The 27,276-nt window shown below is 38.8% G+C and overlaps 2 protein-coding genes across 4 annotated transcripts in view; both read left to right on the top strand.

The window, feature by feature from the left end:
* Nucleotides 1-3,478, top strand: part of LOC135703887 (putative uncharacterized protein DDB_G0286901) — a 115,947-nt gene extending 112,469 nt beyond the window's left edge. The window contains exon 2 of the mRNA XM_065225254.1: nt 3,247-3,478. The gene's annotated coding sequence lies outside the window, so the exon portion shown is untranslated. The remainder of the gene's footprint in view (nt 1-3,246) is intronic.
* Dpp10 (Dipeptidyl peptidase 10) overlaps nt 1-26,749 on the top strand; it is a 587,790-nt gene extending 561,041 nt beyond the window's left edge. For 2 of the 3 annotated variants that reach the window (XM_065225206.1, XM_065225205.1), the window contains 8 exons: nt 4,783-4,906; nt 6,309-6,423; nt 19,136-19,250; nt 19,325-19,945; nt 20,017-20,369; nt 20,469-20,587; nt 21,405-21,590; nt 21,666-26,749. In XM_065225206.1, coding sequence (XP_065081278.1) covers nt 4,783-4,906; nt 6,309-6,423; nt 19,136-19,250; nt 19,325-19,945; nt 20,017-20,369; nt 20,469-20,587; nt 21,405-21,590; nt 21,666-21,716 — 1,684 coding nt within the window. In that variant the 3' untranslated portion in view covers nt 21,717-26,749. The remainder of the gene's footprint in view (nt 1-4,782; nt 4,907-6,308; nt 6,424-19,135; nt 19,251-19,324; nt 19,946-20,016; nt 20,370-20,468; nt 20,588-21,404; nt 21,591-21,665) is intronic. The other variant, XR_010517761.1, reaches the window with a different exon arrangement.
* The last annotated feature ends 527 nt before the right edge of the window (nt 26,750-27,276 follow it).

Below are 27,276 nucleotides of genomic sequence, written 5' to 3'. Positions count from 1 at the left end.
GATTATTGAGTTGCCCATATGATGAATTCTAGGATAGCTCAGATGACAAGGCAAGCGGCTGGTGATCGGAAGGTACATGGTTCGAATCACATACCATACAACGACATGTATTTAATAAATTTTCTAATATCTGTGTGGTGCGAGCCACGTCAGAAATCATGAAATACAATACACTTAAGAAACACACCCTTCCCTGTCTCCGTCCATCTTATTTTCGGGTTAATTTTTCCACAGTTGAATAATCGTTTAATAAATGTATAATAATGTCTAATTAAACGTTACTTCACATGAGAATCAAGCGTATACAGAGCATCACTGTTTTTAAGGAGAAGCAGTGATGTCTAATAAACGTTGAATAGTCAAAAATTTAATCGTATAAACTTCTGTTACAACTCATATAAGTCGAATAAAAGCTTCTCGACATACCTTATACAACACCCAGTAGTTCAATGTTGTGGTTGAATAAATTCTCCAGATTTGTGTGAACAAAGTCTGAACAGAAGTTATTATTAAAAATAGTACAAGTATTATTAAGCATGCAGTTGAATAAAATGGCTAAGAAGTCGTTTCTTCAATAGACGATTGTTTGTTGGGTTTAGCCCCAGGCTTGCAATTGCTCATTACAGCTAAAATGCCAATTTTTAGAATTATGAAACTATATGATACTATAATGATAATTTTTATTCGTAAGAAGCAAGACTGGGTGGTAAAATTTGTGTATGCCATACACAATTTATCAATTTTGCTTTCAGAAGGTCACAACTAGCGATTTTATGATCTCTGATTGCTCGCTTATCGCGTTGCTCATCGTTACAACTAATCGCTATTGTGACCCTCTGAAAGTTGAATTAATACCCCGTTCACATTTGAGCGTATATCACGTGATATCCTCTGTCTTGCAATGAGCACTCATACATCTTGTTTTCACTGGAAATCCTATGTATGAGTGCTCTTTGCAAGACAGCCTATATTACGTGATATAGACTGTAATGTAAACGGGGTATAACATGTTTTATGTATCATACAAATACTTTACCTTCTCTTCTTGCATCTTGTAAATAAGAATTACCATTAAAATATTTCATAGCTTAGTAAATCCGAAAAATAGCATTTAAGCTGTAATGAGCATTTGCAACCTTGTTTAGCCCTACTTCTAATGGAAATAAGAAGATCCTAACTGAAATTTGGACTGTTTAGAAATCAGGCATAACATTTGATAACGGCACAAAAGCTTTTGTAAACAAACTTTTTAAGGCCCTTTACACGCGAATCGAAGTATGCTCACGCAAACCAACAACATCATCGGATAGGGGCAACTCTCACCTTTCCGAAAGTGGTATTGGTTTGCGAAGGCGTACTTTGGTTCGCGTGTAAAGGGCCTTAGAAAGTTTGTTTACAAAAGCTTTTGTGCCGTTATCAAATGTTATGCCTGAAATAACGTGTGCAGAAAGGTGAAACAACTCGCTGTACACGGCCAACGAGATCAACCCAAATTTGATTTTACTTCACTCATCGCAAAAAGTGCAGAAATTCAGCAATGAGTAAATTTGATTTATGTTTTGCAGCGTTTTTGGCACTTTTTCAAGGAAAAAATTCCAGAATATGATAACAGTAACGATTGGAATTTCTCTAACTATTGGTACTACTACTAGACTGAGTAAATTTTTCGTAAATTTTCCTCATTTCCAGCAGATTATTGAGGTTTTTATTTGGGTTGATCTTATCGGCTGTGCACAAATTTGAAGGGACAACATCTGACTGGTCGTATAGAGCTTTTTGACGTCTAATCGGCGCACACTACTGTACACGGTAAGAAAAAAGTACCCAACGGCCAGTTCACTTTTACCTACTTTTGACTAGTTTGTCTCCTTTTCTCCTTCTAATGTTGTCAAAAACGGAGGAGCAAAACCACCCAACAGGGGTAGTAACGTGTGGGAACCCAACGTTGAGTATAATAATATTTACCTACTGTTGGGTACAACTAACTTACTTTTGCGTTGAAAGCTAGTGGAAAATTCCATACGAATTGCACACAAGTAAATGAAAACTACTTTGACCCGCTTTACCTATTTTTGGGTTCCTGCACTATAGTGCCGAGATGAGTGAAAAGAACTTACTTTTGGGTACTTTTTTCTAACCGTGTACCATTTAAATCCAACGAGTGCGAGCAAGAGGCAAACAGATTAGTGGGAAAATACACATACATTTATACATGTGTGATAGATAGAGAAAGACGATTAAGCATCGAAAAGGTCTATTGGAATACGTACATTCCACGATTTTGCGTACGATTTCTTCTTCTGATGATAACGCCCAAACTAAACATTAAGCTTTCCCCTGACTTAAAAAAAACGGAGTTAAACGACATGCACGTATCAACCATGTTGATCGGATAAGCCATCTCGAAAAAATCTTGCCTAGATGAAACGCGTCCACATACGCACACACATACATCAGCAAATTTCATCTTGCCGGGTCTTTTTTTTATGTTCAATTTGATTCTACGATGTCGTAATCAAACTGTGGAGCCAGATCGAGCCGAGTTCTATAGATTGGGAATGTTTTATACAGGTGAGATAGCTTGTGTGGATGGCTATCGGTCACAGACGGCAGGACGTGTAAAAATCGTTTCTAATACCTATGTTACGGTAGTAACAAAGGTTATAAGGTTAAAATCGCGATTTTGGCGTTTGCATGGTCTGTCTCAAGTAAACTATATTCCTAATCAGAACATGCGAATCTTGGATTTCGTTTTGATGAATGAAGCAACACTCTCTCGATTCCAGATTGAAGAAGCTGTAGAATCACTGTCTATTCTTGATTCCGATTGTCCCGCTTTTGAATTAACTACACAGCAAAAAATAATTTAATATCACATCAAAGTGGATACTCTTCAATCGTGTCGAAAATATGGTGTAATAATTATTTGCCAAAAGGAACAAAATTATCGAATGAAAGGACATTACGCTGCTTTTACTGCATTTGTTTATTGTTGTGGCCATACAAATTACATGAGATTTTCGACATGATTGAAATGCATCCTGCATTCTCATTCGATAGAATAAGATTCACAAAAACCAAATTTTAAAAACCCGAATTTATCCACCTATGGTGTGATCAGACCCTTCTTACTTATTCAAGTTTATTTATTTTATTGTCATTATCAGTGACCAAGCCCCCCACCCCCGTGTCATCCAGTGACGCTATGCCACTGCCTGGGGGTACCCGGAATATATCCGGGTGTAGTCTATTTGGTGAGGCTACCAATCACCTTATCATCGTATTTTAATGTGATTTAATGGGTTTTAATTCAATTCATATTCAAGCAACTTCCCCGGGGTACCCGGAACATGTCCAAGTGTGTCCAATGTGGTCTGGAACACTTAACACGACTTGCATTGATCTTATTTTTGAATTTTGTAGTAATTTGATGTGTCGCATGATGGTTTTAATACGTTTTCCGTTAAATCCAGCGTGAAGGCCCATATTCACCGGATCTTATTCCGGCCATATCTTCGGAACCGGTTCACCGATTCCAAAACCGTTCAATAGCATTCAATGGGACCCCAAGACATATCATTTGGGGCCAAGTTTGTCCAAATCGGTTGAGCGGTTGCTGAGAAACGTGAGCGCATTCATTTCGTTACATACACACACACATACACACATACACACATACACACATACACACACACACACACAGACATGTTCCGATCTCGTCGAGCTGAGTCGAATGGTATATGACACTCGGCCCTCCGGGCCTCGGATCGATAGTCGGTTTTTCAAGTGATATCTATACCCTTCTTTGTAAGAAGGGTAAAAAATGTTTTAACATAGAAGCGAAAAATACGGAAGGTGTCATTTTTTCACGAACAATCGGAAATACACAGTTTGGGAACCTATGCCTTATATCAATGAACATATTTTAATAAAACTGACTCAAAATACATGTTTAGAGTGTGCCAATGTATTTTCAGTTTAAATGAGTTTAAATAAGATCGCAGAAACAGCTGAGAAACCATTTTCGACGTAAGAAATACAAAAGAAACTAACTTCTTATAAATTACGAATCTAGTACAAGTAAATAATAGCAATTTTCAGATAGATTGACTAACAACTTAACTGAATGTAACGTAAAATGTCTATATTAAATATAAGATGCTCCAAAGTGCTATTGCATCCCTGGTCATAACAGCACTGTTTTTTTTCTGTTTCAAAATGTTCAGAAATTAGTCAACTCCAACCAAAGCACTGACATCCAACCAACAACTTTCCACTGAACTTCACGTTGTGCAAATTGATACTCACAACTTTGCAACAAAACTTTTCGTCAAAATATTGCACAGAAAATTCCACCCCTCCAAACAGTATCACTTAACTCGCTAGGCAAATGTCTAACTAAAATACAATTAAAAAGTTTCCACCGAACCGAACTAATTCTATAACCCAACGCGACGGCAATAAGAGAGAATGCAGTGCGACAACAAACGAACCGAGTTCCCAATTATCGACCGTTCCGACGAAGGAAAAACTTTCCGCATTGGTTCCGATCGTTTTTGTCAGCGATGTCGATGTCGTCGGTGTTGTTGTTGGTCGGAAACAAGTTGTTGAATGCTTTCGACAACTAACGTCTCCCCTAGGTGCCAATTTTATTTCATCAATAGTTACAACTCGATCGACCCCAGTAGTTAGGATCCGGGAAACTAATTTATATCCTTTCACGAGTACCAGGTTCACAATTGCTTCTTACCTATGCTGTGTCTATTTTTTTTGCCGTTACAGGGAACACTACTTCACCAGTGCAGCCTGGGTGTCCCAGACCGAGGTCAGTGTCGTCTGGATGAACCGACCGCAAAACCTCTCGGTCGTTACGCTGTGCAAGAGTCCGATGTGGTACTGTCAAGAGGTAATTTGTCTTGTTTTCCTTCTTTATTTAATGTTGAAGTAGAGCTGATATATGCTACTGGTGCTAGCTAAACCGACGGTCACAGGTCACACAAATGTAACGTTGTAAATAACAATTGAGTTTTTGTAATGTTTCTTGGGATGCACTCATGCTAATTTCTAGGGATTTATCATACACCGTTTGAAAAATTCATGTAAATTTCTGCGTCACGTGGCGCACACGTAGTTAACGCTAGATTTGGCGTAAATTTACACGATATTTTTTGTGAATTTAAGTGCAATATCACATAAACCAGCAGTGTTGAATACAAGCTTGCAAACAATTTTATTGTTCATGCCAACTATATCGCAATTTTCAACGATAGAAGATTTCAGTTAAAATTCAGAATCTTTTTCTGTGTAATTTTCAATAAAACATTTGGAAATATTAAAGTAGATTACCTTGGTTACATGTGGTGACTCAAAACTGTGGATTAAAAATTTCAACCCTGGATTTCAATGGTCATTTTTGCAAATGGACCTCCCAACGTCAGCACAACTGTCTGCAACTGACTAAAAATGTCCCAAGTAACTCAATCCCACACAGTCGAAATCCCGTGTCACACGAGCACACTGATTACCCATGCATCTATTAAATCTCAGTTAGTCAGAAATCCAACGAGATCTTCCAACCCCTTCGCCCGGGTTGTGGTAGCTAGCACGTGTCGCCATCCATTAGCAGTTTACTTTCTCCATCCCCAATCAACACTGGTATAGAACGGTGCTGCAAGCAGGTCTACTGGTTTTTGCCACTAGTGAACTTGATTCTAGACCTAGGATGGAGGACGTGGACAAAAATCCAAACCAACGGAATAGATTACCGAAACGGAGTCGTTGGAGCTTTCAACTGTGAAATTGAAACAATAAATCTCCATTCCCTAGCAATGCATTAGCTGGCATGGGAAAGATTCGTACGAAACATTAAGCTTGAGAATCGTAAGACTTGGTCGGTGCTCATTCAACAGATGAAACTTGAAAATGGGGGAACCGAAAATTCCCTTTGTTTCATGGATTGGAAGTTTATAGAAGTTGGACACTTTTATGCTGCCCTAAATTTAAAAATATACAAACATTGGAACGTAGGATTGGGTTCACTCCCAACCGAAATCGTGAGGTGAAAAATCTTTTATCATCACGTTTTTCTTCGGAAGGGAAGTAGATCCGTATAACCCCCCAAATGCTACCCTCCATAACCCATCTTCATAAAACGACCGTGAACACCACTGACTCGTAAAAATAAATTTTTCGGAAGATGATTATCAATTCAACTTTTGCTTCTCTTTCGGTTTCAATTACACACATGTATCTACCTACTTACCTACCGATTCCCAATTTCGATTTTCCTGTTATCTTTCCATTCCCAGACTCACCGCATCAGTGGCGACGGACGAGGATGGGTCGACGAAATGTCAGTGCCGTTCTTCAGCCAAAACGGAAGCTCCTATATTGCCATTTCACCGCTGCGAGACGGAACATCAGGTACGTAGCAGGTAGTCGTAGCCGCGGGATTGTTTGCGTATGAATGTTAATTTTATCGGTGCTCGATGCTCTGGTTCACATTTCGTTACAACCACTACGGTGCAACGTACGGGTACGGGTATATTGATTGTAATGGACCTATTTATACCAAGCGTGAAACCACAGATAAGGCAACATAACACTTATGAATAGTTCTTATTGTAAAAATGCGTTCTTCCGCCATCTGTTGATCATTCTGCATCGAGCAATGTTTTCAAATGTCAAACGCTCTAGCGCTTGGCAAAGCGAGGCCACCAATGGCAACTAGGGCAACTAATAAATTTGAAATCAACCCTTAAATGTTTGAACGATGAACAGTATGTCGAGTATTATATCCGTTTGTCTGTGGTGTAACCTTTCCACCTTACCCAACCACAGAAGGGGAGCCCTAATTGGACATACTCCAACATCGTGTCGAACATCCCGTTTTTTTGAGATAAATGGTAATTGCTTTGTATCGCTGAAAAAAATCGAAACGGTGCTCCATGAAAGTAGAGCTGAAAAAGGTACTAACGTAACTGTCAGAACAACAGGAGCCAGTGTGAAAAATTACTGATGCCGCCATTACACTTAACATATAACTCAACTCTCAGGCAAGGGTAGAACGGTTTGTTTTTCTGTATTCAGTCGTTAGGTTCAAAGGGATGTGGCCAGCACTTGGGATGATTTTTGATATTAATATCATATTTACAGTTGAAATCAGGGTGCCTTCCATTAATTTTGGCTAAACAATGTTTTATGAAATTATGGAATAATAAGATAGGGAAAATGGCTCTAATGTTGGCCTATGGATCCAAGATTGGGCCCATGGCTAAAAATCTGCTATTTATCAATTTTATCTAGATGAACGCGTCATTGGGACTGTACTAAGGGATATTTTTGGTCGCTATTGAAAATTTAGTCGATTGCTGAATTTTTGTATGGGCCCAAATTAGGAGCATTTAGGCCGACATTACATCCACATTATGATAAAATTTTGTTTGTGTGCACTCCAAAAATTAGTCACATTAATTTCACTGAAAAAAAAACACGTAACCTTCAGATAATAAATATAATCTGTAATGTACATTACGCTAATATCATTCATTACAAATCATATTAAACGCAATGTGATAAGCTTTGAAATTTAGATGAAATATAGATAAATTTCAAGTGACATAAATTCACTTACATTTTACATGAATTTATAGTGTGAAATTTTTTAAATGGTGATGGCACAAACAAAATCTCACATGGCGTCCGAACGGTGCTTTGCTAACAAGTTGCTGCTGAATTTGCAAATTCCATTGGAATTATTAAATTTTCTGACAAGTAATACATGACATGATACATAATTTATTAATAATATGCTATAATTTAAAGGTACTATCTACAAAACAGATATGGATATTCAAATGGTTGATAGCTTCCCGGGTGCATTGACAATAAGTTTTATTTCTGTGTAGAAATAGCTTAAATATATAAGGCATAATATGTATTCTAATAAACAATAAAATAAATACAAAAATATTTTTGACATAAAATCTTACTTACCTTACCAATCAGGCTAAGGCCTTGTTGTCCTCTGCTGTCCGAAGAAGTCATCTCCACTCTACTCGATCCATAGCCACACTTCGCCAGCCTCGTAGTCTGCGAAGGGTCCGCAGGTCGCCTTCTACTTGGTCGATCCACCTTGCCCGCTGCGCGCTTTTTCTTCTTGTTCCTGTTGGGTCGCTTTCTAGAACCATTCTCACTTAGTTATCGTGCGGCATTCTTACGACGTGCCCAGCCCACCGTAGTCGCCCAATTTTTGCAATGTTGATGATGGATGGTTCTCAAAGCAGCTGGTGCAGTTCGTGGTTCATTCGCCTTCTCCACATTCCGTCATCCATCTGCACTCCACCGTAGATGGTACGCAACACCTTCTGTTCGAAAACACCAAAGGCGCGTTGGTCCTCCACGAGCATAGTCCAGGTCTCGTGGCCGTAGAGGACCACCGGTCTAATGAGCGTCTTGTAGACAGTCAGCTTCGCGCGGTGGCGATTTTTATTCGACCGGAGCGTTCTCCCGAGTCCAAAGTAGGCACGATTCCCTGCCATAATGCGTCTTTGAATTTCTCTGCTGGTATCATTTTCGGCGGTCACCAGTGAGCCCAAATACACGAACTCATCGACCACCTCGATTTCGTCACCACATAAAATCTGCTTTCCAGTTATTTGTATGGTTTAGAAACATAATTTTAGAACACCTAAGAACAATGTGCATGCTACAAAAAAATTACTAAAATTCAAGTGAAAATATAATGAAATTCACTGAGAAAGTACCATAAAATCTATGTTGCTTTCTATTGGATTGGGCAGAGATCTTCTTGCTTTGAGTAATTTTCACTTAGATATTACATGAAAATAAAGTGAATTGGCTTCAAAAATTTTGAATCGATCTACATATGAAAAACGTAAAATTTACGTGAAAAACTAGATGGAAAAAATCTATGTATGTTTTCATGTAACATCTTAGTGAAAAAGTTTCCGAATGTAAACAACAAGAAAAGATGTAAAGTTTGTGTTTGGCACATAATACCTGCCAATTTTGCCACATGAGAGCCGCAATAAGCAACTTTGTCATTTATCTCACCCACTCTTCATTCTTCACTCTTCGCGTAAGTGCGATCTAAAAATCGCTCATTGTGACTCTTTCAAAGCTGAAGCCAAGTTTTGATAAGTGATTCCTGAAAATAGGTTTTATTAAGCTAACGTTTTGGGCTCTCAGGCAGCAACTTATGTGCGTGGTAATCACGATAACGAGCATGTTGTTTGGTCATTTACCCTACACCTGTGTCTTGGCTAGCTGAGATCTCGACTATTTGAATTTAATTTATGTGTTATTAAAACGTATAGATCTGAGGATTTAGTAGTTAGTGTCATCTTGTGTTCTCCCAAGTTGTTAGCTGCCCATCGGTGCACCCCCGTGTTTATCTTTTTCATCAGTAAGTCGCTTAGTTAGCGGCGCCGGTGGTGTAGTGGTAAGCGTGATTACCTCTCACCCCAGCAGGCCTGGGTTCAATCCCAGTCGGCGCCGCCGGGATGTTCTGAGGCATAACATCTCTGATCATGCCTTCCTTCGGATGGGAAGTAAAGCCGTTGGTCCCCGGTTCATGAGTTGATGGGTCGATAGGTAGGGTCCAGGTGGGGGAGCTGCCTTCCTGGCACGTCGGTAGCATTGGTGCTCAGCACGGAAAACAAGATCGACGGAAAAAACAAACCAAAAGGAGTAAGTCGCTTAGTTCGAGATCAAGAGCAATTTATCTTCAAACCTTGTGTTCTCAATCTCTACCCTGCCATCCAATTGTTACAATTTGTTATCCTTAATCTCGAGATAGCCGCGAGTAATTGCCCCCGCTTTACCTATGATAGTTTTAAGTAATTTTGTGATCTAAACAATGAATATTGGCTCCGCAATGCTACAGCAAATGAGCCTAGAAAAAATGAATGCCTTATAAAAAAATAAGCTAACGTTCTCCAACATGTTTTTTTGTTGTTGTTGTTAATTATGGGTTAAAGACCCTTTAAGAAAATTTAATTACGCATGTTTTTGCTGAAGTAACCAACCTGCTACCACTTTTTGTGAAACAGCAGGTTCCGATTTCCGTTAACTAAAAAAATATGTTTTTTTTACATAAAGGGTGTATTCGATATAAAAGGCACACACATAAAAAGCTGTAACCTTTTATCTATTACACCAAATTACTTAAAACGTTCAATGAATAATGTTTTTTCCATGTGCACACATTTTTTATGATGGTCTGAGCAATTCCAGGCAAAATAGCGAAAAAGAAAACTACAAGGGACAGCCCTATAGGGTTATACGCAATGGTGACGTAGGACTACGTGGGGTTCTCTCTGTTTATACTCATTAGAATGACGCGCTTGACATATGTAGATGACCGACAGCAACTCACGAAGAGCTACTGATTCCGATCAATAGCAGTGCAGTTTCTTCCTCTTTCTATGGATGCTCATGTGGGCTGCAGCTCGCTGTTTGCAGGCAGCAGAGACCGCCCAAGTAGCATTTCTTGTTTTATTGCACTCTATTAGTGGTTATTGAGATCAATTTCATAAAACCGCCAATAAAATTAATAGCTCCAGCACAACCTTTTGATAACCGCTATAAGATCGTCATACAGCTTAGTGGACCACTCTTGATAAGGTTTATAAAGCATGTTTGAGAATCACAATAAAGCTGTCTTAAAACCTTTTGTCAGGAAGCCTCATACTCTACAAAAGGTTCTCATAGCCTCTATAAGAGTAATATTGTATCCAAGCAGTTTTATTACGCTTTGGTGAAAATCAGTTATAAAGCCAATTTAATTTTTATTGGCTTCAAAGCAACCGCCATAAATTAGCTTGTTGTTGTTCTGTTCTGCTGAAACTTTTTTTCCAAATGGAAATCTTTAGCGGTAAAAATAGGTTTGAGTGTTGGTGTCAAGATCACCATGCAATCAATTTTGTTTCATGGCGACATTAGTGAAAATTTTAAAGAAAATATATTACTTTTTAGAAGTTCCAAAACATATGCGCTTGAAATGTTATCGTGTATATTGAGATAATATGAGCGTTAAATAAATGCGCCTCCAAAATAATTCAAGTTAACAAAAAAGATTGTTTCAGAAATCAAATGAATTTGATGGAATCACCTTAATTTTACAGAAAATTGATCTAAATACATAAATTCATACCAATGCACACTGGAAATCATTTCGGATCTCTTATTTAGCCATTATTTTATTGAAATTTCTTGGATTTTATTCCAAGGCTAATGACATTTTCATAATGACAATATGGCGACAGAGGACAGCAGGCAAGAAAAACACCAAGCGCAATTTCTTAAAATGTCTAATGCTTACATTGCACACTGAGTCAGGAATGCAACCTAGCGGATCAAAATTAATAACTCCGAAACGAAGCATTTCCGCGACTTGGTGTCTTCGGCAAAATTTCTCATCATAAAAAGGACCATCTATTGACATAAACAAATAGTTCAAAACTCTTCCGCAAAGATGGTGTCACAATCTAACTTCTTTCTCTGTCGATGCGCAGAAACATATCTAATCGATTGGTGATAAAATGATTGAAATTGGTCCAGGGGCAGCTGAGTTATTAACGTTATTAATTATTTTGTTACATGTTCCATTTTTGGTTTTCACAAAGTGTACCCCCATATAGAAATCACAGACGTAGTCCTACGTCAAAAATGTTTTTTAATCGACCATCTCCGATTTGTCTGAAATTTTGCGCTATTGTTTTTATGGATTCACATTTTTGCAAAAATTCAGCCATCTTGGATCTTTTGAATTTTTAAAATGGCGCCAATGCCATTTTTTACGTATAATTAGCACGGAAATGGCATTTTTGATCCAATTAACGTCTGAAACAAAGTTGCATAGGAAAAAATGTTTCTGAGACAAATAAACAAAAACTGTTCGATTATTAATTTTAAGAAAAGTTCAAAAATAAATGTAAAAAAATCGAAATATCTCAAAATTTCCATGCCTGGTTTAAAAAAAACTTTTTTTTAAAAAGCCTATGAAAAATGCAAACTTTGAAAAATTAAAAAAAAACCATACACACTTGAAAACATACACAAATTGTGGAACAAGAATTTTTGGTAAAATTTTCGAACTTTTTGTTAGCACGCTTTTTTGTATTAAAAATAAAATATTTAAAACTAGACCTGTACGCCTCAGTGTTCACTCGGCTGTCGACAAAAGCAGGCCACTCTCGATCGTCTGTTTACTCGGCAGCAACCATTGTGTGGTTCTCCTCATTGTTCTTTATCAGCAGTTCTTTCAGTCGATGCGGCGTCGACTTTGGAAAGCAACCGTTTCGTGATGAATGATTGAGTGCTGACCACGTTTTGCGTTCATTGTTGCAATGGAAGCGCTCTGTCTGACCCTCATTGGCGAATCTGCCATACAATGAAACCACTGGAAGCGGCTCTCGTTCTAGTGGAGGAGGCTTATTGGATAGCGGAAGATAAAATGTTTATTGTGTTGTACCTTTTGACTATAGTTTTAAGATGTATTGTATTGTAGAATCCCTGGCCCTGTAAAGTTAATTCGGTTGAGCCTTATCAAATAAATTAATAAACAAAACAAAATTGACCTGTGCGCCGGACATCGGCGGCGGCGGCGTGGAAACCATTTTTGCCTCGGCGGCGGTGGCGTAGTTGCGTGACGCCGTTGACTTTGATCGGCGGCGGCGGTGTGCATCGGCGTATTAAGGCTCCTCCATACTGGCGCGATTTATTCACGGCGGAAAATTTACCGCATTTTAGCTGCATGGCGGCTTATGGGCGTGCTCAAACCAACGACGATGTTCGTTAGTTTTTGCACCGTTTTAATTGCGTTCGCTTTCGATTCGCTGTCTGCAGTGTTTTTGCCGCCGAAGAAGTGCGGTATCCGTTCTGATATTTTTGATGACTTGCATTGCTGAAAAAGCGTGGTATCTGTTCTCTGACTGCTTTGTTTGCTGATCAGTCATTTTTATGATAAAAAATAAAATAGGAAGAAGAGAACTTCTGCGTACTTCGGGGAAGTTCAACGTGCTTCAGAAAAGTTTTGTTAACTTCAGAAACTAATCCTTCGTACTTCAGAGTACTTCGGGGAAGTTCAAAGATAATAGAAAAAATCTACGAAATGTTGAGAACATATCCAATAGTCTTTTCCGAAAGTATCAATCAGCTGGAAAATCTTTGAATATGTCCTAATCAACAAGCATATAACCCCCAATTTTGATGCATATATTATTTCACGCTCTAAGGGGTAGGGGGTGTCTAAGATTTTATGACAAGCAATGCATTAGGTATAGGGAAAACATGACGATAGGGGAGAGGGAGGTAAATTTTTCCTATCCTTGCTGATGAACGCTTTTTCAGGAATTCTTCGATGTAAACTTGAATGACGAATGGATCCGTTTTCAGGCCTCAACTGCAAAGCGCTTGCCAAATCATAATCTTCTTCGCAAACTTGTCGGCAAACACGAACTTGAATCTTCCCGGCACATCCCCACGTCCATTTGCGATGAAAAACTTTTGACCGGGAAGCTGCTTAAAATCATATGTTTCGTCATCGATCAAAGTGCAGCCCTTGTGTTTCGTCAAAACACTGTCATACAAGAGCCTTGTACGCTTTTTGGCCACGAAATTCTGCTTCATGTGCCAGTTCCGATGTTTACTTGCTTTGTACGACTTGTATCCTTCCTTGGCAAGGATGTTCCGTACCGTTTGAAAGTTGGCGTTGTACCTTCTGGCCACATCTCGGATCGAAAGACCGGGGTCAGCTTTAACCCACCTCAACACCTTGCTGCGCAGCTGACGATCCCTGATTCCTGTTTTTCCGTAGGTCCACTGATTCCTTTCCACACCCAAGGTTTTCTTGTAGGTTTTGGGCACTCGAAAAACTGTTGTTTTCGGCATCTTCAGCACTTTAGCCAGCTTGAAACCGGAACAGTCCGGATTTTCCAGGTATTTTATTTTTCTTCTTTCGAGTTCCATTTGACGTTATTTATAAGCGCGATCGACTACTTTGATCAAACTTGCATCAGTTGGTTTATATAGAAGTGTAAACAAACCACTGTCCAAGATGTTCAATTCCCAACACTACTCGGAAAAAAATCCGTTCCCGAAAACGGGAACGGACCGTGAACTAAAAATCACGGCCAGCTATCCAGAACAAAATTGTCTCAAATATACACCGTGAACTATGGTTCACGGCTGTGGTTCACGAATATGGGAACTCTTTTTTCCCGTGTAGAGGCGTGCTAGCGTACCAATTTACTTTTAGTCAGCCTTTAGTAATTTTCATATAAACTTCAAATCAACATTTCAAAGGGGCGTAATTGCATTTGTAAACAATGGCTTTAGCCATCCATTTCTCGCGAATAAAAGCTTACTCATGAAGATTAATAACACCAGCAGGTAGATAAATGTTTCCTTTAACAGCTAGCAGTATTAATTTAAAGGGCTGGGCTTTTATTTGCGAGAAATCGATAGCTGGAACCATTGCTTACAAAAGCAATTACGCCCCTTTGAAATGTTGGCACTGAAATGGTTTATACCCAGTCAGTTCCTTACGAAAAAATTTCAAAGTTTGGGAGGCTTATCAGGACCTGATTTGGACCTGTTTGAACACTGTGGAGTGAAAATTTCAAATGTTCAATCAGGCTAATGTGTGTGTGTGAATGTATGTGTGTAAGGAAAACTTTATTGTGACATGTTTCTCGGCAACTACTAAACCGAAATGAACGCAACAGCTTACCAAATGAAAGGTAATATGGTCACTTTTGATTTGTTTTTTTTGTAATCGGTCAACCGGTTCCACAAATATGGCCAGAACATGATCCGGTTTATATGAGGCATGAGCCTAATTCCGACCTCAAACGAATAAAACTCATTATGTGACACCTCAAATCACATTAGATTTGAAAAGATAATTCGTTCGAATATCTTGTTTCCTTAGACCTTTTTAACAATTGACCAACGGCTAACGGCTACCGTGACGAGATAACATCGATTCAAATCTGCTGCGCGCGAAGGAAATTGTAAACGAACCGAAGCGCCCCTGGCAGCCAATGCAGGAAACAACTAGGTCCAACCATGATACAAATAAAAATTAGGAATTTTGTCAATTATTCAAACTTTTTAGTATAATTAATGCATTAAAAGTCTGCTAACATGAAGTTTACAACTTTTGATAGTACTATAATGAACAAAATTTTTGAATTTGGGTCATTCCAGCTCAAGTGGGTACACCACCTGTGGTCGATGTCACCGATTTGAGTCAAACTTGGCCAAAACGCTTATTTTGGCATTCTGAACAAACGCCATTTTTGATTTTGCTCTAAAGTGCCTAGATCCCTCTCGGCTACAACCCTGGATTTTTTGAGATTTTTTAAAATTTTATCTTTCAGAAGAGATTACTCCACAACCAAATAAGCTATTCGTGATCTTAGATCGTTCATTGGAAGGTTTTTTAATGTAGATTCTTATAAATGTACCCACAGTTTGTTTTTGTTGTAGTAGCAACAGTAAACAAGCTGATTACCGGTAGGTATCCAAATTGTCAAAAAATGGCATATTTTCTCAATAGGCGGGATTTTTAATTTCTTAATATTTTGGGCTCAAATTTTCACCACACATTGGAAAACTCTTCTACTTGATGTGTTTCCAAGGGCGAATGATTTGGACAAATAGTTTTTGAGATATGACGAGATGAGTGAGTGGTAGTTTTGAGCTTTTCTGGTGGAAAATCAATGCTATTTAATATATTTTTATTTATTTCCAGTCCAGAAGTTTTCCAAAGTGTGGTGATAATTTTAGCCAAAAATATTAAAAATAAAAAAATCCCGCCCATGGTTAAAATAGGCCATTTTTTAACAATTTGGATACCTGCTGGTAATCAGTCTGTTTACTGTAGTTACTATAACAAAAACAAAATGTGAGTACACCTATGTAAATCCAAATTAAAAAAAAAAACATTCGAATTCACGTTCTACTATAACGAATAGCTTATTTGGTTGTGGAATAATCTCTACTGAAATTTATTTTTTTTTAAATCTCGAAAATCCAGGGTTGTAGCCCAGAAGGATCTAGGCACTTTAGTATAAAATCGTTTGGCTCAAATCGGTGACATCGACCACAACATTTCAAAATTATGTACCCACTTGAGCTGGAATGACCCATATGTAAATAAAACATTCCTCTTGTAAACGCTCTAAAGTGAGCCATGTTGTTGAGAAAATGAGTTAAAATGATCTATTTTTAAACCAAAATTATTTGAATTATTCTTATAAAATATATGTTAAACGTTAAAATCATTTTTTTTTCTTTATAGTTCTGAGCTTTAAGAAAAAGTTTACTAATAAATAAATGGAATAAATAAGCTCCGGTAAAAATAGGTCTATCCATGATTCATTTTTTTTATTTATTTATTTATTTATTTCGCCAACCAACGTAGACTAGTACAACTAATACAGTTTTGTTTTCTTAAATATATATTTATATAAAAAAGTAGTGTCAGCTTTCTTGTCTTTTCTTTTATGAGTTGTTATTTCTTATGGAATAAAAATATTGCTTTAGTTTATGCCGAGACATTGTAAAGTCGATGGTTTCGCAGTGTTTATTGTAAGAGGCCATCATGCGGTTTAATGGCCCATATTTTGCATAATTTGTGCGATGATGTTAAATGGCAAATAAATTTCGATTTCGGAGTTGCCGAGTGGGTGCATGGAAATTTAATTTTGATAAAAGTTCTGTTGAGTCAATTCGCTGCGAAACGATATCATTTACAAATGAAACCATTGCATATTCACGACGCTCTTTTAATGTTTGTATGTTTATAAGCATGCAGCGTGCTTCATATGATGGAAGAGGAAATGAAGTCCAACCTAATTTACGAAGAGCGTATAATAGAAATTGTTTTTGTACTGATTCTAATCTTTCTTCGTGCGTGATTGAAAATGGAGACCATAAAATGCTGCAATATTCCAGTATTGACCTCACATAGGCAATATATAGTGTTTTAATTGTGTAAGGGTCCTGAAAGTTATAGCAAAAGCGCTTGATATTTGCCCTGTGAATAATTGTATTGTAATGGTCTATGAAAGTTAGCTTAGAGTCTAAGATAATTCCTAAATCCCTAACTCTTTCACATTTGTCTACAGTTTGATTTCCTAATGCAATTGAAATGTTTGAAGTTGTTCTTTTTCTACTAAATGATATTAAGTTACATTTTTTTACATTCAATTCTAGTAGACTTTTTTTGCACCATATGTAGAATATGTGTATTTCATTCCGGAATATATTGATGTCTTCTTCATTTCTTATTTCCAAAAACAGCTTCATGTCGTCGGCATAATTTAAGCAATTTAAGTTTTTTGAGAATGTAAGATATGTCGTTTACGTATAGAATAAAAAGGAGAGGTCCCAAATGAGAGCCTTGGGGGACTCCTGAAGTGACATGAATTGGGCTTGATTTCTTTCCGTTGAATTTAATCATTTGTTGGCGGTTAGTTAAATATGATTGAAGCCATTTCAGGAGCCCTGACTTAATTCCAATGTTTTGCAGTTTAAAGAGTAACATTGGTATGTCAATGCGGTCAAATGCCTTGCTAAAGTCTGTATAGAGAGCTTCTACGTGGTTTCCATTATCCATTGCATTCAATGAATAGTCTATAAATTCAAGTAAGTTGGTCGAGGTCGAACTACCCTTGAAAAAGCCGTGTTGCATGTCAGTAATTCTATTTTTGATTTGGAGAAATAATTTTTCGTTGATAATTGACTCGAAAAGCTTAGGAATGCAAGAGATAATGGCTATACCACGATAATTACGTACGTCAGATTTTCGACCAGATTTAAAGATAGGTACTAGAAATGAGCTTTTCCAAATTTTAGGGAAGGTTCCGGATTCCAGGGACATATTAAAAAGCCAAAACAATGGAGCATTGAGTTCCATTGCTAGACATTTAATAAATACTGGAGGAATTCCGTCAGGTCCAGAACCTTTTGAGGCATCTAAATTTTTTAAAGCCTGCAAAATGTCCTGCACTTGAAGTTGATTGAGGCCAATGTCCCTTGAAAATTCTGGATAAAATGCAAAATAATCGCGGTCACGATCTTCTTCAGAAAATGTCGTATAAATTTCTTGAAAAAAATTTGCGAATAGATTACAGTTTTTTTTTCCGAACTATCGCCGACATTTTCGTCTAGATGCATTATTGAAGGAAAATTGTCAGATTTTAATTTCGTTTTTACGTAATTAAAGAAGTTCTTCGGACAGGACTTTATTTTACGTTCAGTTTTTGCATTATATTCTTCAAATGCAGTACTGATAGCTAAATTCAGTTGATCGCATAGATCCAAATAAATTAATAAATTATTACTACTATTGTGTTTTTTATAAATTTTATGTGCTTTTTGCTTCCGATTTTTCAAGTTTTTTTATTTGTCTGTTAAACCAGACTGGATTTTGAGTGTTTCTGTTACGTCTTTTTTTCTTCAAAGGTATTTCTTCCGAAATTATTTCTGTTAAAATTTTGTAGAACACGTCTATACCAATTTCGACATTTCCTACATTCCTTAAAATTAATTGGATAGGATAGGTTTAATCAAAATTCATTACCCTACCCTTCTTTTTTTATTTCAAGTTTATTTATTATTATGAAATGGGGGCGACCCCGGCGAAGTGGTCATCCATACCTCTCACGCCAAAGTCACGAGTTCAAATCTCACCCCCGGACAAGTCACGAATGACCCAAGAGCGTTAAAGTGACTATAATGAAAAAAAAAAAAAAAAAAATTATGAAATGACATTATGTGCCCAGGGCATCGTCTGTTATCCATTCCAAATTCATGTTTTTTCGATGCAGACCATCAATTTAGCGGGTGTGAACACAGCGTTCAAACTTCTGGGTGGGACGAGGTGTTCAGAATAGTCTATATCTCTATCTTTGCTGAACATACAACTTGTTTTTTTACATACCAAATGTATTGCCCACCATTACAAGTTTGCTCTATGATTTTTCGTATCCATAAACCCGAACGAGTCTGCGAGAACCGAATCAACCACAAGCTGACAGCCAACACATATATGCCATTTGTTTTCATTGAGCTCTTTGTTCTCGCTGTATTTATCCTACAGGACATTTTCGACATCTCGTCCATGTACACATCGGCAAAAAACGAATTATTCCATTGACACATGGCCACTTCGAGGTGAACAAAATACTCCACTGGGATCAGACCAACAATTTTGTGTGGGTATTTTGCGGCACAGTTCTGCCAGAAGGATTATCATTATTGGATTTTTTGTATTTTCGTATTCCTTCAGATATTATCTGGGCATCCCCGAGCACTCGCCCGGACAGCAACATCTGTATCGTGCCTCATCACTGCCACCGAAACAGGGCACACCACCACGTGCCCCTCGATGCCTGACCTGTAGCCATCAGCACAGCGGCCATGCTCACGTGACCAAAGTGAAAGCTTCCAACCGAGTGCAACAGCAGTGGAACGACGATTGGGAAGAAGAGCATGGTGACGAGGAGGAGGAAGAGGAGGAGTACATTGAAATTCCCGTCACAACTCCATCACCGAAGAAAAAACGACAGCCAACAGAAGAACCGCCAAGCCCACCGACACCGTGTCAATTTTTTACGGCCATCTTTGCGCCCAACAGTAACGAATTTGCTTTGATCGAGTGTCTCGGACCAGTGGTGCCATTCAGTGCCATATATCGGATTTTGATAGATCCGACCAAGAGTCCAACGCAGGTCTTGTTCTTCTTGCAAAACAACACCGCACTAGCGGAAAGGATTTCAAAAGTGGCACTGCCACAGGTGAAATCGTTTCCGGTCATGATTTCCGGAGGATATCACGCCCAGGTGCGTCTGTTTTTGCCACCGGGATTGCGGGAAGATGAAATCACGCGGTACCCGATGGTTGTACATGTGTAAGTGCCAGTCTATTTCAATAACATGAAGATAATCTCACATGGTGGATCTTTATCAATTTGCATTTCAGCTACTCCGCTCCGGGAACACAGCTAGTGACCGACAAGTGGCGCATCGATTGGAACACCTATCTGGCTGGATCGAAAGACTATATCGTTACCCAGATCGACGGTCGGGGTTCCAGCGGTCAGGGCTATCAACTTCTTCATGAGGTGTACCGCAGGCTCGGTACGGTTGAGGTCTCCGACCAGCTAGAGGTCGCCGAGTATCTGCGGGACAGTTTGCACTTTGTTGATAAACGACGTGTGGGCATTTGGGGCTGGAGCTATGGTGGTTACGCAGCTGCTCAGGCAATGGCCAGCCCAACCTCGCTGTTCCAGTGTGGTATCAGTGTTGCGCCCGTTACTAATTGGAAACTTTACGGTAGGTTGGCGCGCGGATATTCCCCATAGAGTGACTGTCTGGCATGGCGTAATTAATTCCGACTGGAACATATATATATATATATTCATTTCACCCTAGACTCAACGTACACGGAGCGCTACATGGGTCTACCGAACGTGACCGACAATTACAAGGGCTACGAGGATAGCGATTTATCAAAACACGCTGAAAAGCTGCGTGATAAGCAATTTCTTATGGTGAGTCCATTAGCGAGCTTTTCATCGACTAAACACTCTCACACATACGCGCACGTACGCCCGGGCCGCCGCCGGTAGCCCCCTACTGATGCTGAGTGGCCGTATTTTGCTGGAGGGATTCTTCCTCTACTGAGGAGTGAGAACCACAAATCGTCCGTGGGAAGAAAAACAACACTTCCTATGCTGGGGATGCGATGAATGTTTGTTACCAGGTTTTTATTATTATTATGCTGTGAGGATGTCATCATATAGGCGTAGTTAGAAGCGATTCCTTCTTAAAATCTGTTTTATTTTGTCATTTGAAATCCAGTTCGCTGTTGATGAACTTTACCGAAGTTACTTCCAAGATTTTTTCTGTAGATTGAACACCAATTCTCTACGAAAATTCGTTAGACTCGATTCTGAATTTTTACCCTACTTATTTTTAGTTTTGCTAACTTGACAAAAACTTCGAATCATCCGGTAATGTATTCAAGCTCCACCAATGACACACACACTAGCGCACTCTCTAAACTGAATCCAATCATGAAACGGAACACCTTCCTCGACCAACCCCACCGGATAGGGCATATTAAGTCATAAATCATTTAATTATTCACCGTCCGGGGGTAGTCTAGTCGAAAATCCCTCGGCCGAAAAAAGGCGTCTACTGCCCTTTGCTTCCCATCTCCCGTGGCAGTCAAACCTTCTGACCTATAATGCGTGCGTGGTTGTGTTCGGGCCGCCCGAAAACATTTAAGAAGGGATACGAGTGCTATCAAGCCGCGCGTTGGAAATTAAATTATATCTCTTCCTTTTGGGTTTCGCCCGGAAAAAGGTTCACGGCACTGCGGACGATAATGTGCACTTCCAGCAGACGATGATTTTCTCGAAAGAACTATCGGCGAAGGGAGCCCTGTATAAGCAACTGATCTACCCGGATGAGGGTCACAACCTGCTCGGTGTGAAAAAGCATCTCTATCGATCAATGACGATATTCTTCGAGGAGTGCTTCCGCAAGCTGGTGAGTAAAGGGATAGGAGTTTGCCAACATAGGTCGAACTCATTTGCATTAATTATTTGAAATTCTTCCACCCAGGTGCCCCAGGACGTGAAAGCAGGACTCGGCAACGGTGGCTCGAGTGATTAATATTTGCTCGACTACTTCGGTAACACTGACTCAGCATCAAGTTTCATGTAAAAGTTTCTTCCTACTTCTTCGATCGACTTAGAACTCGCAGTGTAGCAACATCAACTTTCGAGCTCTGATGGTAGGCGTTTCTTCATAATAGCCACGGTTCCATGTCTTTTCGAGCTCTATCTCGTTATCGTTATCCGAACGTGGGCTTAGGCGGATGGACAAGCGGCAGAGGATAAACCATGGGAACCGTGGGGTAGTGTTTTTGCAGACGTTATCTTAAATGAAGAGTCGGTAGACCAAAAACGAAAACTCGTCCATTAGAGGAAAAACAGCCTTGAGGGAAAATAGAAAGAATACGTAGGAAACTTTATCAGTAAACTTGTAGCCGTTTTGAACATAGGATTCAAAGATAGTCACGTAGTGTTACCAGAAGTAGCCATCTATAGTATAATAACACTAAGCAATTACTATTGAACATGCATGCAAAAGCGACAAGAAAATCAAGAACAAAACATGGTTGTGACACATTCGGAGAGGATTACGCGGAAAATCGATCCGCCACGGTTCGTCCTCGCTACGGTAAAAATCGATCTGTCCGGACTGTACAGGTGGTAAGCATCGTTCATACGACTATTGCTCAAAAATATGGCAGAAAATGGATGGTGGTGTTCGAAACTGATGACAAACGGCACCAAATTGGGCGTTTTCTTTTAGTTAGAGTGTACTATAAACTATAAACCGTCAAATCTAGTAGAAAACCGAAGGGCGACACATTTGAATGAGATCTTAAGAGCTGTGATACTTTTAGAGAAAGATAAGTTTTGAGAGTTGACATTTGGCCTAATAATAGCCTTATGTGTTAAGGTGCAGCCATTCCGTGCCAGCGAGTTCGTTTGGATTATTTAATTGACTTCACTGGATTATTATTGTGCTTGCCACTCAATTTACAAATGCAAAAATGATTAAGACTTTTGCCGAATTTGTTTTTGTTTCAGTTCCAACCTGGATCGGTTATCAAGATTGGGTTTACCCAAGAGGTAGGTCACCCCGCACACCAACCTTGGGTGTACTTTTTTCTCGGTGTGCTGCAGTGTGCCACAGCTGTGACGATTGTGCTGGTATTGACGGTTATAGAACAAGCTGCGATTGTTTGTAAAATACGTATGTTATGGTATATTTGGCAACACGGTATTTTTGACAGCTTGAATATTTTGGTTTGCAATTACCGAATCCGTAGCAGGTCTCCAAGGTTTAGAGAAAAAAATACTCAAGCAGTTCACATACATTCTAACTAAATTGTTCACCAAACGGAAGGGCATGGTCTCTCAAACAACTTTACCCAAAATAGTATTTTTTTTTTATATATAAATACACAACAGCGTCACGTAGTGAAAGAATACCAAACTCTACTGCCAATCATCTGGAAGGCCATGACTACTCAAATAATTTCGCCAGAGCTATCCAGGGTTGCTTCCATTCAGTATTGTAAGCGGTCACATTAGTCGACGCATTTTCCATGATAATTGACTGCCATTGCTTCCGACATTTGCAAAACCAGCTATCAAATTAAAATACCAAACTAAAATGTTATCTGACAGGTTTTGTCATACGACACTGTCGCCGAGGACCGTCACGAATGTATGCATTTTAGTTGTTCTCATAATAAGAGCTGCTGATGTTGTGCTTGTGTGAATTCTGAAAATAGCAAGCAACGATGCCCTAGTTATAACATTTCTGATCAGAAATGATTTAATTTACACTAAATTGAGTAATTAGAACAAAATCACACATGTCATGTGATAGTTATTTGATAATTTTATTTTTTCTCGAATGTTGTTGTACCGTTTGTGTTGTGTAAGAGAGACGATGGTAGAGCATGAGAGTACGAATACAAACAGACTGTCGCGCACGACAACGAAGCGAGTGTAGTAAAAAATGTCAACTGTTTCAACCCGTGCTTCCACTCACTTGCTATAAAAAAAAATGTTTTTCGGAATAATGAAATCATTAGATTTTATAATAATATGTTGTACTTGTAAGTTACACGAAAGGGTTGTAAAGTATTAATCTGACTCTTAAAATCTGTCAATTTGGCTTTCAGAGCCCGACAATTAGCGTTTTTATGATTCGTGAGCGTTTACTCAGAGTGAGCGCTCACGAATCGTAAAATCGGCAATTGTGACGCTCTGAAAGTTATATTGACAGGTTTTATGAGTTAAACACATACTTTACAACCTCTTTTTGTAACTTACAAGAACTAGTTATCAAAATACATTTTTTTTATAACAAGTGAGTGAAAGCCACCCTGAAGCTGTCTAGAAAGTTACTGGTCAGAATTTCAAGGTATTTTCTCTAGGATGTTCAGACTACCGCTGCGTTAAAAGCAAATTGCTAACTAATCAGAACTAACCATCTAGTACTCTACTGGCTAGTAAGCAAAAACGGTCACCACTAGGCCACCAAGTCCCTCGTATCACTTCAAACTAATTCGACTGTTACGAAAACCTAGATCAATATTAAAACAGGGAATTTATCACAAAAGATCAAAGTAATGTTCGCATAAGCTCTCCCTTAGCTCAGTCGGTAAAGGCGCAGCTACAAAGCAAGACCATGCTGGAGGTGGCCGGTCCGCTCAAGGAATTTTTCGGGTTGGAAAATTTATCGCAATCCCTGAGCATATAAGCATGATTGGACTTGCTTTACAATTATACCAATGCAAAAATGGTACAGGCATCGAAAGCTCTCAATTAATTATTGTGGAAGTGCATCTAGAACACTAAGTTGAGAACACGCAATAAGCTAATATGTGATATGCAATAAGCTTGAAATGTGAAGAAGAAGCATTGATGAATATACTCAACACGGAAAAAAGTATGATAATTGAAAGTCCATAAACTGAAATAATTTTAAAATGCAGAACACTTGTCTGTGAACATACTGCTCAGTGCTGTCATGGTAAAATTAGAGCTGGTTGCTTAATGATATTTCAAATGTGCACCCCCACCCTCCTCAAATCAATGCTCTGCTCTAAGGAGCGGCCACACTTGTTAGTAAAGAATGTATACACAATTTAGTTCTCTCTAATAAAAACTAGGTACGGGTAAAACTGGTCTGCAATGAGCTCGCCATAAAATTTACAAAAAGGCACTGTTTTTCTTTTTCAGGATACTGGCTTTTCAGTTTAACGATGGGTCAAAATCAGGCTTGTTAATCGATAGCTCGAAAACGTCTTTCCTTTAATGTCTGCAAAATAAATTCGCAGAGCACCCTGGTCAAAACGTTACGATCTTTTGTGTCCGATGTTGGGTTCTTTGGACTTGGCCTGCTTCAGGAGACATAAACCTTAACCGTCTTTTGTTCAGCGCATAAAACTTTACAATCTTAAACTTCTAGACCTGATGGAAAACTAAATTTCTGGACGATAAAACTGTAATCAGCACTTTTTTATGAAATTACTAATTCTTCAAGATTTTACAACATCCTCGAAAGCCTAGGCTTTCCTGGAGTTTTCTGAAGTAATAAGACTTGTCCTGAAGACCTTTGACCTTCAACGAAGTTCTCTAGGCTTCCTTGATTTTTCTCAAGGAAATACGCTCCCGCATATTTGCATAATGCCTTCAAATTCTTTTGTCTGAATATCCTGAAGCTCCCGCAATTTATCTGAAGTTTTCTATACTTACTTCCAAAACTCAAATCTTCCATGAGCTTCTTTAGACTTGCTCAGAGCTTCCGTTCTTTCATTAGTTCCCTAAATTTTCAATGAACTCCTTGAACTTCTCTTACGTTCCACCAATTTTCTTCCTCTGAAACTAATAACTCACAATAAATGTTTAGTACATTCCTGAAATTCTCGGAATAGTCCATAATTCCTAAACACCTCTTGAAAAATCCTCAATTCAATTAACGGAACTGCTCTGAAGTTTTCTGATCTTCCTAAGAATACTCGGAACATCCCTGACTGCTTCCTAAAAATCTTTAATTTATTTGAAGCTCCCTGGACTGCTCTGAAAATCTCGAAAATTGGCTAAAGTTTTTGGAAATTCACTGTCTTTAAAGTTTCTACGATTTCTTTGAAGTAAATTTAACTACCCTGAGGTTAACTGATCTTCCCTGACATGCTATTCTGAAGTTCTCGCAGGTCACCTGAGGTTTTTGGTACTGCCCTGAAATAAATGTCAAAAAAAACCTTAAAACTCCTTTGAAAATCTCTGGATTTAGCGGTGCCGGTGGTGTAGTAGTAAGCGTGATTACCTCTCACCCCAGCAGGCCTCAGTTCAATCCCAGTCGGCGCCGCTGGGATGTTCTGAAGCATAACATCTCTGATCACGTGGGAAGTAAAGTCGTTGGTCCCCGGTTCATGAGTTGATGGGTCGATAGATAGGGTCGAGATGTGGGAGCTGTCTTCCTGGCGTCGGTGCTCAGCACGGAAAACAAGATCGACGGAAAACAAATCAAGGGAAAAAAAAATCTCTGGATCTTTGTTCCAAAATATGACGAAAGATTTTTTAACATTTTTAAGGAATTCTTTGGACATCCCAGATATTCTCGAAACTTCTTAATTTATCCTGAATCTCATGGTGCTGTCTTTAATTTATAGAAACTAACCTTAACTGATCTTTAAATTTCCCAGAAAGTCTGGACATTACTGAAGTTACTCAAGTAGCACAGAAACAGGAGGATAATAAAACTGGGACACAGCTGGAAATTGTTTGGAAAGGAGGGGATGGTCACATCAAACTCGAACATCAGACCCTTACTATCCTGCAGCCTGTTCATAAAACTTACCCGCAATCCACAGTATGTTCTTCCATTCCTTGGAACTTCTTCCTACATTTTTGAGAACCAGCAATCTTTCCTGAAATTCTTCCTACTCTTTTGATAGTGTCCCTTTTTTCCTTAATTTGTTATCCGTCAATCTTGTTTTCCGTACCAATGGTTACCGACGTCAAGAAGGCAGCTCCCACACCAGGACCCTACCTATGAACTCATCAACTCATGGACCGGGGACCAACGGCTTTACCCAAGTAACCAACAAGCCCGCTAATCGCCCTTTTTGCAATATAATGCTGATATAGGCTGATATAAAGTTTTAAAACCCTATAGCAACGTTATATTGCAAAAAGGGCGATTAGAAGGCTACTATCGGGCTTGGCGGTTAATTGGGTAATTCTGTGCGAAGGAAGGTGTGATCAGTGATTTTATGCCTCAGAAAATCCCAGCGGCGCCTGATGGTGTTTCTTGATTTAGCCTGAAATTGATTAAACTACCGTAAAGATCTCTAAACTTCCCGAGCTTTTCTGCACTTCTAGAAATTTTCCAGAAACCTATAGAACTGCCCTAAAACTATCAGAACTTAGCCTAACAGATCTTGGAACTTCTCCGTAGTTCTACGTTATTCAAGGCTACCGCATTTTTTTTCTGATATTAATATACCTAATATCAATATTTGTTCACCTCGAAACCGGAAATATAGGTACCTGTCTTCTTTGAACCATATGTATACTTTTCAAGCTGGTGATGCAAATATAAATGAAAGCATATATTTAGTGAAACAATATGTATTTTATAA

The sequence above is a fragment of the Ochlerotatus camptorhynchus genome, unplaced genomic scaffold (assembly GCF_037179485.1).
Source record: "Ochlerotatus camptorhynchus isolate MF236.1 unplaced genomic scaffold, CSIRO-AGI_Acam_v1.1 ptg000222l, whole genome shotgun sequence".
NCBI classification, from domain to species: domain Eukaryota; kingdom Metazoa; phylum Arthropoda; class Insecta; order Diptera; family Culicidae; genus Ochlerotatus; species Ochlerotatus camptorhynchus.
The sequence above is the reverse complement of the archived record's forward strand: the minus strand, read 5'-3'. Positions and strand labels throughout refer to the sequence as shown.